The sequence below is a fragment of the Vanessa cardui genome, chromosome 12 (assembly GCF_905220365.1).
Source record: "Vanessa cardui chromosome 12, ilVanCard2.1, whole genome shotgun sequence".
NCBI lineage: Eukaryota > Metazoa > Arthropoda > Insecta > Lepidoptera > Nymphalidae > Vanessa > Vanessa cardui.
The window spans coordinates 11,934,936-11,947,713 of record NC_061134.1 but is presented as its reverse complement, the minus strand read 5'-3'; the positions used below and the strand labels follow the sequence as shown (position 1 = coordinate 11,947,713).

Below are 12,778 nucleotides of genomic sequence, written 5' to 3'. Positions count from 1 at the left end.
TGCCTCGCTGTCGCTACTTTGGACTTAAAACCTGTGGAACACTGAAAAGGCACGGCAGGCAAACTTAGCTTAGCGCGTTCGGAAAGCGTAAACTATTTGACTAAATATTTGGTGTGTCACAAGCACGAGCTGATTCCGCAATTAACACAACGCCAAAATTCTTATGTTATCCACGAAATCATTAAGTCTTTTAGCAGCAGCTGGAATTGACTAGGTTGCCAAAGGTTGCAACCTTCAATGGGTCACTACACAGCCACTAGCCGTTAGAACACAGGCGCACACATACAAACACTTAATGACGATATGTGATACACAGATAATATACAGCACTTCTAAATTATGAAACAAAATTTGCGCCGAACTTAGATAATACATTTTTACAAGGCTGGCTATGTACGTAACAGAGGTGCGATATTCTTCATTCTAAATATTTTTAAAAACAAAATAATCATCTGAATTACTTCCGTTTATATAAATACTTTTTAAAAAGATCTAAAATATTCACAGACACAAAAAAAATCAAAACACAGATTAAAAAATTATTACGATTATTTTTTGGACAAAAACAGTAATAAAATATTAAATATTGAGTTTTTTCCTCGCTTAACGTTTAGTAATAACATAAATAATAAAATTGACATAACAATATTTCTTTAGTAATAAAAAAGATATTTTCGAATTTAATATTACATACACATTATAAAATACTACATTTATAGTACTACATTTATAAAATAAATGCACTGAAAATTTTAAAGATAGCTGTGATTTCATTTACATTATCTGTCATTAATTTATTCAATTTCTAACCTACAAAATATTAATTACTATTGAGTTTTAAATATAATTAATTTAATTGATCATTTTTAGCCACAACTTACGCGCACTCCTTATAATCTATATTAAAAAAACAATTCAAATCACTTATAAAATCATTAAAACTATATTCGATTTCAAATAACTAACATTAGTGTGCATAATAACCCTGCAATCTCATTATATGGTCTTAAAGACCACGTGACATTGATGTCATATAAAATTATTAACAGATAATTTAAAAAAAAGAACACTATCAATTAGCAAAACAATTCATGTATTCGAATCCATTTAACCGTTAAAAAAACTTCGTTTACAATTTTATATGACATCAATATCACATTTTAAAGTACATTTTTCCTTAAAAGACAAAGTTTTTCTCTTCTGACCGTCGTCTAGTTGCGAGCTTCGCACGTGATTTCACAAGTTGAGCGTAGTTCCAGGAAGAAGGGGCCTTCTTGTCCCGGGTAGAAAGTGGAGGGGGTTAATATGTAACGACCAGCTGGTAAGTTGTTTAGTTCGAGTACTACGAAACCGGATCTACGAAATAAGATAAAGAGAGATATATAGATTCCTAAGGCAAGTCACTTTCATTTTCTCAACTCACTCGACCCTTTTACTGGTAAGTATTATAAAAAACGAGATGGATGATTGCGGGTTCAAACCGAGGCAAGCACCGCTGATTCATGTGCTTAATTTGTCTTTATAATTCATCTCGTGCTCAGCGGTGAAGGAAAACATCGTGAGGAAACCTGCATGTGACAAATTTCATAGAAATTCTGCCACATGTGTATTCCACCAACCCGCATTGGAACAGCGTGGTATAATATGTTCCAAACCTTCTCCTCAAAGGGAGAGGAGGCCTTTAGCCCAACAGTGGGAATTTACAGGCTGTTATTGTGGATTATAAAAAACGCTATAATCTATCGTTTCGACTTTCCCTTCTCATTCTTCGGAACATCAGATGTCATCGATTTGATTTTACGAGTAACCGTTTTCACCGCATCTAAAGAACTACGAATATCGTTCTGGTACGCCAAAGCATCCAAAGTACAATAACTACAATATTCGCCCTATTTCTCTTTAACTTTACAGTAACCCATCTGTGAGAAAGAGATGAAGCGAATGTTACACCGATTTCACTCTCGTCGTCAGTCTTGCGCTATCTGCACTTTGACTGCCGACTTTAGTGCGCAAATGGCGTCACCATCTATTCAAAACTTAAACATTCGTGAAGACGATACTGATAATAATGTTCTAATAGATGAAGTGAAGAGACCAGCTCTTAATGACAAAAAATTGAAAGAGTATTCAGATATTCACGTGAAAATTAAAGGCTTTTTCTGCCGAGTCTCACGAGTTCACAGAGAACCACCGTCTCTTCGAAATCCATAGTGGCAAATGACACTTCGATTTCGAAAACGTTTTGTCACTGTCTCTATTAATGAGCGCACTCCGTTTTGGAAACGAGACGTGACAGTGACAAACACTTTAAAGTCACCGTGACAAAAGTTACCAGTGCGCGCTAGTTCTAACAAGATTGACACGATGTCAATAAGGCCGTCAAAGAATATTCTCTAATACGTTATATATAGACTTGTGAACAATTGAAATGCAATGGATGCAATGCAGTGAAAATGCAATGGAATGAAATTAAAACCGATTACTGCCGATTTACACAACCAATAGAAATAGCTCCCTATCGCTATTCGACGCTATTCTTCGCTATAGATTCACGCGTCACAGAAAGCAAGTGTATGTAAATCCATGCGTCAAATTGACGAATATATTAAGTCATATGATATTACAAGTTATTACGTTTGTGCAAAGATCATATTCGCATGAGAAATTAATATTGATAATTTGGTATAGCGTATTCAATTCGGATGTGATCGGTTTTACGAATTTTGCCGATGCGACATCTAATTTGTGTCGTACTATATGTCCTTCGCTGATGTCAAAACATTTGGAAACACATCATCACAAATGCCGTCCCAAATATTAAGTGAAATTAAAAAGAAAACGTACCTATAAGGTCCAGAAGACTCCTTAAGGAACGGAGCTGTTAAATTGGGGTCATCCAATGCTTCGACTCTAGCGTCCACCCCTATCTGGTACTGTTTGGGCCCCTTAAGCTCCGCCACGAGATGGCAGGCCCCTCTCGTATCGGGGACGGTGACGATGTATTTTGGGTTATTTGGGTATGTTTGTCGATGGTTCTCGCAACCGCCCGCTGTCCTGCCCGACCACTCGCCTCTTATCTGATGGGATGAATTATTATTTTAATCTTACAAGTAGTTTGATTTGTCTTACCACTGGGTACGTGACACATGGGCATCATGTTATAAGAACATTAATTCTACCACCAAGGGAGCGTTCAAGTATTACGTTACGCAATTTCGGGGGAGGGGGTGTCTCGTAAAACGTTACCATGTTTTACAAGGGCGGGAGGGACTCTTTCTTATAACACGTTACGTTACATTGACGACCTCCGTGGTCGAGTGGCGTGTACACCGGTTTTCATGGGTACCCCACTCCGAGGGCCCGGGTTCGATTCCCGGCCGAGTCGATGTAGATTGTCATTAATTTTCTATTTTGTCTTGGGTCTGAGTGTTTGTGGCACCGTCGTTACTTCTGATTTCTCATAACACAAGTGCTTTGGCTATTTACATTGGGATCAGAGTAATGTGTGTGATGTCGTCTCATATTTATATTTATATATAAAAATATAAAAAAATAGGAAATCAAAGCTCCCAAATTGCCAACCGTTTTCATTTACGTTTTACGGGGAATCCCTCGATTGTATTAATATGATCTTCAAATAACTGCGTTACGTAATACTTGAACGCTCCCCGAGCTTTGTAGCCAACCAATAATAAGTACTACGAGACTTGCATCTCTGTTCCTAAGGTTAGTGGAGCATAGACGACACAAAGATTCGTTAAATTATCTATGGTTGGAATATCAGAAAATTTGGAATGATTTCTTACGTTTTTCGTATAAGGGTAAGCTTCGATCTTCGCCATGGAGAAGGGGCACGTGGCATACGCCCTCAGGGTATAGAATATCGTTCTTGTCTTCTCGTACTGCGACACGACCAAAGTGTACCTGTCACAGCTCGAGTCCCCCACTATTATCTTGCAAAGGTAGTGGGGGCTATTTATTCTAATACCATCGATGTAGGGCGGGGGGTCATCTGAGGATGGTCATTATCATATTGTGTTTTAGTAAACTCTATGATGTTAAAGCATTTTGATAGCTATCATACAGAATAAAAATTGTAATGTATGTAAACGGCAAAAAGAGTCGAGATGGCCCAGTGGTTAGAACGTGTGCATCTTAAAAGATGATTGCGGGTTCAAACCCAGGCAAGCACCGCTGATTCATGTGCTTAATTTGTCTTTATAATTCATCTCGTGCTCAGCGGTGAAGGAAAAAATCGTGAGGAAACCTGCATGTGACAAATTTTATAGAAATTCTGCCACATGTGCATTCCACCAACCCACATTGGAACAGCGCGGTGGAATATGTTCCACAACCTTCTCCCCAAAGGGAGAAGAGGCCTTTAGCCCTGCAGTGGGAATTTATAGGCTGGTGTTGTTGTTGTTTTGAAACGGCAAAAAACTCAGTAGCCACTCTTGGCAGCAACTGGGCTAAGGCCTCCTCTCCCTTTGAGGAGAAGGTTCGAAACATATTCTACCACGCTGCTCCAATGCGGGTTGGTGGAATATATATGTGACAAGATTTATTTGAAATTAGACACATGCAGGTTTCCTCACGATGTTTTCCTTCACCGCCGAGCACGAGATGAATTTTAAACACAAATTAAGCACATATAGTGGTGCTTGCCTGGATTTGAACCCGCAATCATCGGTTAAGATGCACGCGTTCTAACCACTGGGCCATCTTGGCTCTAGTCTCTCTTTATCGCAAATAAAATAGTCATCGATATTTGTATAACTTGAATTACTGTTTCAAATCTGACAAGCACAAGATTATTGAGAATAACTACACTAATTAAAATTTTGTACTTAAAAAATCGTATGATAATCGTATATTTAATCGATTTTTATCAATCATACGTACAAGGATAATAAACTCTGCGTCCGTTTTTGTAAACCAGTAGAGTGATGTACTCCTTATTGTCTTGGAAGTCCTCTATCTGAGTGATGTGTCTCGTCAGCAGCAACCACACCGCGCCCTTGCCCTGCACGTGTAGGGTGAACTGAGGATTCTCGCTTATATTATACGCATCCTTGACAGGACCATTTCCGGCATCCCATTTCCTGTGGAAAATGGATTAGTAGATTTATTGTAGTGATATGTGGACTATAAAATGGGTATATACCTTATAGTCATTGGTCACCATAACTCATAGATATGACATTGTAAGAAACATAGATGATCCATATCATGGTGACCAGCTTGGAAACTAAGATGATACATCCCTGTAGCCTGTTACAGCTTGCTCACACTTCAAACCAAAACAAAATAATCCAAACTATTTCTGATTGGCAGTGTGAATATTTGATGAGAGGGACGTACATATATGTTCATTTCACTCATGATGAGTGAATGTTACCTACCCAGACTTAGAAATAACCAGAACTCATGTAGTAAATGTCGTTCACCCACAGGCCATTTCGATGATACGAGAATCAATAACCCATTAATAATGAATTCATGAAAAATGGCGCAACAAATGTCGGCAAAGTTGTTATTGAATCTTTGGAATAAAAATAACAATGGATACAAAAGTTAACTTTTAACTTTTTCCCTTAAGGGAATAGTGTTAAATAATGAATAAATATCAATCTAAGAAGGCATTGAATATACTAATTTAACGTTTGTTTTTCTTTACCCTGGGAATCCCCCCTAGGTGTTGGAGGCCCGTATAGGCTGGCCGACCTATAGCATGTGTAAGCGATCCCGTGGCCGCCGAAAGACGGAGAGGGTACCGCTGGTTTTTTAGTGGGTAAAACCGGTGTGCGTGGGCGCACTCAGCGTCCAGGGCTCCGGGGAGTAGTACTTCCCCCCCCCCCAACTTTCCATCACATGGGGGAAGCGCGTAATGCGTTTTTCCAGCAAGAATTTTATAATACAAGTGTCAAGCTAGCAAGAAGCTAACCTGATGGATACTACCGTGACTACCACCGTCGATGAACATCAGTTTGAAAAAACTACCGTAGAAATCTGGTTCCACATATTGATTGTGCATGGGAGAAAATGCCTTAGAAATCGCACTGTTTTTGTAAATTTCCCTATTTCTAAAATGTCGATTGATTTGTCACAAAGAATGTTTATTAAAAATTATTTGTCTTTTGTCAATCTCAGTATTTATGTCATGCCAGATATGAAATCTGGAACTAAATAAAATTAGTTTCAGATTTTAGTTGGCAATTCTTAATGTTTCTTTTGTATTAATTGTGGATGAAACTGCAATTTATTATTAAATAGCCTGACCAGATTTTTTTTTATGAATGACATATTCCTCTCTTTCTTTCTAGTCTTTGTTTCTAAATAGCAACGTAATCTGGCATCTAACCGTAGCTACGATTGATATATATTTTAAGAAAAACAACGTATTTAGCTTTACGAAATTGAAGCCCGCCAAAAGATAAAATTAACATTTAAAGTTTTTATTTTTAATAAATTTTAGCAGTACAAGTAGACCAGAATGCAAGTATTTACATACATAAAATATACATACATTCCATTCATTCGATCACGCTTGACAAATGCGGAATGTTAAAAAGCGATAATACAACTTCAAATTCGACTCACTGATGTATGCAGTAGGTGTACTTGAACAGCTCCGGGTTCCAGTTGAGGTAGAAGACGTCGAAGAAGTTTAGGATACTGGGGAAGTCGATCCAGAACACGCCGTTGTCGTACTGCGCCGCGCTGTCCGGGTCGTAGCGCAGCTCCGCACGCAGCGCCGCTGACCAGTGCGCCGTGTCCAGCTCGCTGTAGCGCCCGCGCCAGCGCAGGTGCGACCACGGGTTCTTCAGCTGCAGCAGCCGCGCGCCCTGCAAACCCGACCGCTCGTACACACCCCCGCGCCCGCACCCCCAACCCCCTCGGCCACAGTACTCACGCCCGCGAGGCGCGCGTCGAGCACGGCGGCCGACCGCTCGTACACGCCCCCGCACCCACACCCCCCACCCTCTCGGCGACAGTACTCACGCCCGCGAGGCGCGCGTCGAGCACGGCGGCCGACCGCTCGTACACGCCCCCGCACCCACACCCCCCACCCTCTCGGCGACAGTACTCACGCCCGCGAGGCGCGCGTCGAGCACGGCGGCCGACCGCTCGTACACGCCCCCGCACCCACACCCCCCACCCTCTCGGCGACAGTACTCACGCCCGCGAGGCGCGCGTCGAGCACGGCGTACGCGTGCGCGCCCACCAGGCCGGTGCGCTCGGCGTCCGCGTCGCTGAGCGCGCCCGTGGCCACGGTGGCGAGCACGTCGCCGCGCTGCAGACGCGCTCGCAACTGCTCGAACAGCGCGTCCGCGTTGAAGTCCGCCTCGCCGGTGCGGATCGCGCAACGCTCCGGGATCCAGCCCGTCAGCGCGTGCAGGTCGATGTTCTGAAAGAGAGCCTCACGCTGTTACACTTGAAGAATCATCTTCGTCAAAGTCAATATTAAAATGTAAAAGTACTACACTTCACTTGGTGGTAGGGCTTTGTGCAAGCCCGTCTGGGTAGGTACCACCCACTCATCAGTTATTCTACCGCCAAATAACAGTACTCAGTATTGTTGTGTTCCGGTTTGAAGGGTGAGTGAGCCAGTGTAACTGCAGGTACAAGGGACATAACAACTTAGTTCCCAAGGTTAATGGCACATTGACGATGTAAGGAATAGTTAATATTTCTTACAGCGTCATTGTCTATGGGTGATGGTGACCACTTACCATCAGGTGGCCCATATGCTCGTCCGCCAACCTATTCCATAAAAACAAAAAAAAAACATTCGACCTGAAAAACATTTCAGGAAGACTATCTTCCGATTCCTATTGGCAAAATCAGATTAAATAATTTTCCTATAATCTAAGCCATTGATTGATAGCAAGCGATGACGCAAAAAGTAATTCATGGTTACTTTTTGCGTTTGGATGGAACGTGACTTATAACACTATAACTACTTATATTTATAACTTTTTATAACAATGAGAAATACTTTGTAATTGAAAACCAATAATTAAAAAAAATACATAGTGATATTTTATGTAAAACTTAGGAAACTCACGCTGTTAGATCCAGGAAAATCATATCCCCCCATGACCTTCATGTAAGCCTTCTCCAGCATCGACACCCAGAACTCGTTTTTGTTGCTGGAGTACGAACACAGCAACCGTCCATACTTGCTATAGGGCAGTCTATCATCGATTATCACCTGATATATAATAATAATACATATTATACCATTAGTGATATAAGTTCGATTTAGATTCAAGTAAGAAAAAGTGTTTATAAGCGTACACACACACGCGCACGCATTCAAACACTCATACATGCAACACGCACACGCAAACACATTTACGTGCACGCATACACGATATCCATTTCGTCTATAATATTCTCTATATTTGGCTCATCTATGAAAATTTAATAACATATTCAAACTATGAAATCGAAATTTAAAAAGGCAAGGTTTAATAAGCTAATCAATCAATTACCGATAACTCTAAAAAATAAAATAACATTAAAAAATATAAAAACTATATTAAAACAACATTATCAAAAAGTCATAGCTACCAAATTGATCTAATTAATGCATTGTAAACTTATCTAATTATCTACATAAACTTCTGTAATAATTATAAATGTTATTACTTGTATATTTAGTAAATAAATATTTTTGTATTTAGTTATAACAAATCTCTAAAAAAAAAAAACATTAAAAGATAAGACTCAAAAATATTAAACTAAAACAATTTTATATTAAAAATACAAATAATATAAAAATAATAACATTATTATACGAACACCCTATACGCACTCAACAAGAAAAAAATATATACACCTACCGACATGGAGTTATTTCAATAAAAATGTTTTGTAATATTACCTGCATGTCACTAATGTTATCATTATATTTTCTCTGTATAATTTAGTTTAGTTTTTGTACTTTTTTTTAATCAATTTTTACTTTTGTAATGATTAGAGTCGATGACGCACGGGAAAACTTCTCGAGTTTATGTTTGCACCCTTTAAACGAAAATATTATTGTATATATGTTAACAAATAAATAAAAAAAAAAAAAAATACCCAAAATATATTTTTTTTATTGGTAAGTTAAAAAACAAAGTCTGGAAGACTTTTTCTTTGGATTTTTTTATTATATGGAAATTAAATACTACAGCCCAGATAGATAGATATTTATTTATAGATATATATTTAAATATCAGGCCGCTGTGCACACATACTGTCTTTAGCGCACGTCATTTTTCATATATATTATTCTCCCGTGCTTTTGCGATGTCTGTCAATCGAGATTATACATGCAGAACTACACAGATAATATATATTTATATAAAATATAAATCTAATATTAATTAATACGTTATATAGATCTGATAGACTACAATTAGTAATATTCGGCTAAAAATGTCATAATACGTTTGAATCAAGAATGCACTTGTGCCATTTTAGCACCGACTAACCTTTCTTCTTACTCCATTTAGATGTAACTTCACCATGTATTTGCCAAATGGATTGTAGACCGGCTGCTTGTTTTTATTCTTTGGGTAGATGATTGATGTAATAATCTTCTTATTAAATCTTTTTTCGTATAACGCGCTGACTGCTAATGACGCTACGAACGAACAGTCTGATACTATCTGAAAAATATTCAATTTTGAGAGCAAACTTTTATTGTTATGGCGTTGATATGCGTGAAACGGCATTTGAGTTACATTGTTTCCTTTTTTTAGGCAATTATTAAACCTACATCATCTATAGCATGTTCTTTTCTCCAATAATAAATGAAAACAATTGGAAATACTAGAAATGAAAGCATTCTTAAATTTTATTATTATTATTACAATTTCTTCCCAAGCTCATTTTCATGTATCACATTTTTTTTTTTAATTACATTGATATATCATGGGAACCTTTGGCTTATTTTTGAAGAATATATGTACATGTTGTTTATTAAATACTGATTTTTTACAAATATATAACTGTAATAATCTATATCACGTCGAGAAAATGCTCCATATGGGAACATAACCATATAACTGATTGCTAATACATCCTCAATCAAATGACATTAACAAAATGTCCCTTTCTTTGGATGGCTGGATAGTCGAAATGTTGTTGAGCACTACGTTTAAGACTCACCGTTTGTTTTATACTAAAACAGTCAACATGATCACCGACTATCATTTTTGGATCACTAGATACTTCATGCGGTCGAATCCATCCATCAAACTCTTTCTCCTGTTTCGAGGAAAGCTTCAACGTACTTGCTCTGTCTTCAAAGGGCAGAGCATATTGAAACTTTTCTGATAAATCAACGTCCATGAATGGAAGGAAGCAATTATTGTTTATATTCGACGTCATACGTAGCACTTCTTTCTCTTCTTCCGTGTAGACTTGTTTGCCGCTGACTTTAAGGTGTACACTCTGTTCACGTTGTAATTGCGCTCTGTTCGGTGAAATAGCTAAAAATAAATACATTTTTTACACACAAGCTGTTATCAAAATTCAAACAAAATAATTTCTTTCAATTGTTTTGAATGCTAACATGAACAATTATAAATTAAGACTGAAACTCTTCTATAAAGAAAAACGGAGACATGCAAGAAAACAGACGTAAGAAAGAAATTTCTTGAAACAATATTCATATTTTACCGAGTTGAAATAGAAAATAATCAATGTTCTAAGCAATTAATTTGTACTTTATTAGTAACTTGTTTATCATAAACATTATAACTTTGAATCAGTGAGATCCATCTTGTCACAAGATCTTATGCAAATATTACAAATTAAGTTCATATTATCTATGTCTAAAATAGATTTTTTGATTTATTAACTTAATATTCATGTAATTACTAGGCTGTTTTGGCACAGCAATTGACAGAGAGCCCATTTTTTTAATGCCTTTTATTTCCTCAGCACGATCCAATGCTTGAGCTGCCAAACCATTAATCCTCGCTTTTACATCACCATCTGTCACTTTCTGAAACAAAAACCTCATGAAATTGACTGCTTTATTTAAAAATGTATATACCCTCACTTGGAATTTAAATTGTAATTTGATAAGTAAGATTTAATTCAACATGCTATATGTGTGTTAAATTACGCACACATCTACATTGAGCATATTAACAGCATAAATAATATTATTCCCTTGATAAATATGATACCTATACATGTACAGGAATCAGGGATATTCTATTTGGTTGGTTTATATACTTTACAATTTAGTCACCTTATCAATATTGTTCATTTACAATCAACATGAAAATTACAAATGAAACTCACAAAAGTAACTGCCATTTCTACGGCTTGTGTATACAACTGCAAAGCCAGATCTTGTAAATTAGCTTCATCTGCATCTAGCGCCTGCTGCATCAAGAAATAACATTTTTGCAAAATTCTTTCGCTCTCCTCTTGTTGAGCTCTGTCTGAAATCATCATGTGAAATAAATTATTATTAATCAATACTTTTACAATCAGAACTTTATAAATAGTTATCAACCAATATTTTATGAGTATTATTTATATCATACTACTTTGTTAATCCAATCAAATAAAAATAAACTTTATTCAAGTAGGCTTTTACAAGCACTTTTGAATCGTCACTTTACAATTAAGTGAAGCTACCACCGGTTCGGAAAGTAGATTCTACCGAGAAGAACCATCAAGAAACTCAGTACTTACTCTTTTTCAACATTTCAAACATTTCAAATACACTTTTCAACATAAAATGTATGAAAAGTATTTGATTATCCACTGGTCATATTTTATATGACTTGGAATTAAATTCATCATGTCTGAAGTTCTTATTTGAGATACATTACATTTTTTGGAGTTGTTTAAATATAAAGGCTGATTGTCGTATGTGCTAATTAAAGATAAGAGCCCTTTGTCTAATAGACACTGGCCAGGTAAGAAATATTAATAAACCCCTACGATGATAACGACCTTGAAACCTTGGAACTATGTCCCAAGTGTCTGCAGTTAAACAATGAATGTTATGACGAATGAAACATGAGTCATAAGGCAACTTTTTTTATTAAGTTGCAACTTTAAAAAAAGCTATATATCTGCTTACCTTTTTGTTCCTGCAAGAATGTAGCTCTTTCCAGGTATTCTTTAACCTTCTTTCGTATTTCTGTTTGCCTTTCTGGCGACATGTTATCGCAAACTCTGTCGAGTAATCTTGCAGCTGTGCGGTAGCATTCCACTGCCTTATCAGTTTGGCCGGTTTGGTCAAATGTAACTGCAAGTGATGCCGCCTCCGTAGCATTTGTAAAATCACTCATTTTGAATTAAATTTATTAAACAAGTACAAGCAAAAACATTGTAATCACAACGAATAAACACCAACCTATCTGTCACTGTCAGTCGGCATAAAATTTGTTGATTGACAACTCTGTACCTGTAAATGTCAAAAATATTGTGTTTTCACTTTTGCAGATTAAAATTTTGTCTAACCATATATAGTACTTATAATAAAAATACTAGAAATATATTATAGTAGTTACAATTTTTTTTTAAATTATCCTCGGATGTCTATTTAAAAACACATATATTTATAATATTATAATTTATATGCATTACATATTACCATTATAATGTATGCAAACGTTGATTTAAACATTATTATTTTTTTAATATAACGTAAATTATTTATTTAAATATATTTTTTAATTAATTATTTTTGAAGTTCGATTATGTTATACTGTAAAAAAATAAACTATTTAAGTTCAACAATCGACTATTTAAT

At 36.7% G+C, this 12,778-nt stretch overlaps 1 protein-coding gene across 2 annotated transcripts; it reads right to left on the bottom strand.

Moving 5' to 3' along the window:
* Positions 1-505: 505 nt before the first annotated feature.
* Positions 506-12,405, bottom strand: LOC124534277 (calpain-7-like). 2 transcript variants are annotated; one of them, XM_047110026.1, is made up of 12 exons: positions 12,104-12,405; positions 11,311-11,453; positions 10,879-11,005; positions 10,165-10,487; positions 9,486-9,662; positions 8,069-8,215; positions 7,181-7,408; positions 6,601-6,845; positions 4,903-5,102; positions 3,807-4,012; positions 2,845-3,077; positions 506-1,356 (listed from the first exon to the last, which is right to left on the bottom strand). In XM_047110026.1, the coding sequence occupies exons 1-12, from the start codon at positions 12,312-12,314 to the stop codon at positions 1,212-1,214; spliced, it is 2,385 nt and encodes a 794-aa protein (XP_046965982.1). In that variant the 5' UTR covers positions 12,315-12,405; the 3' UTR covers positions 506-1,211. The 2 variants fall into 2 exon arrangements, with proteins under 2 accessions (XP_046965982.1, XP_046965983.1); XM_047110027.1 differs by lacking the exon at positions 7,181-7,408 and having other exon boundaries at positions 507-1,356.
* Positions 12,406-12,778: the final 373 nt, after the last annotated feature.

Coding starts and splice junctions, on each gene's coding strand:
- LOC124534277 (XM_047110026.1), bottom strand. CDS start 12,314: ATGAGTGATTTTACAAATGCTACGGAGGCGGCATCACTTGCAGTTACA. Junction 9,663..10,164: donor GTTTTAGTATAAAACAAACG/GTGAGTCTTAAA, acceptor AATATTTTTCAG/ATAGTATCAGACTGTTCGTT. Junction 1,357..2,844: donor GAGTCTTCTGGACCTTATAG/GTACGTTTTCTT, acceptor CTTATTTCGTAG/ATCCGGTTTCGTAGTACTCG.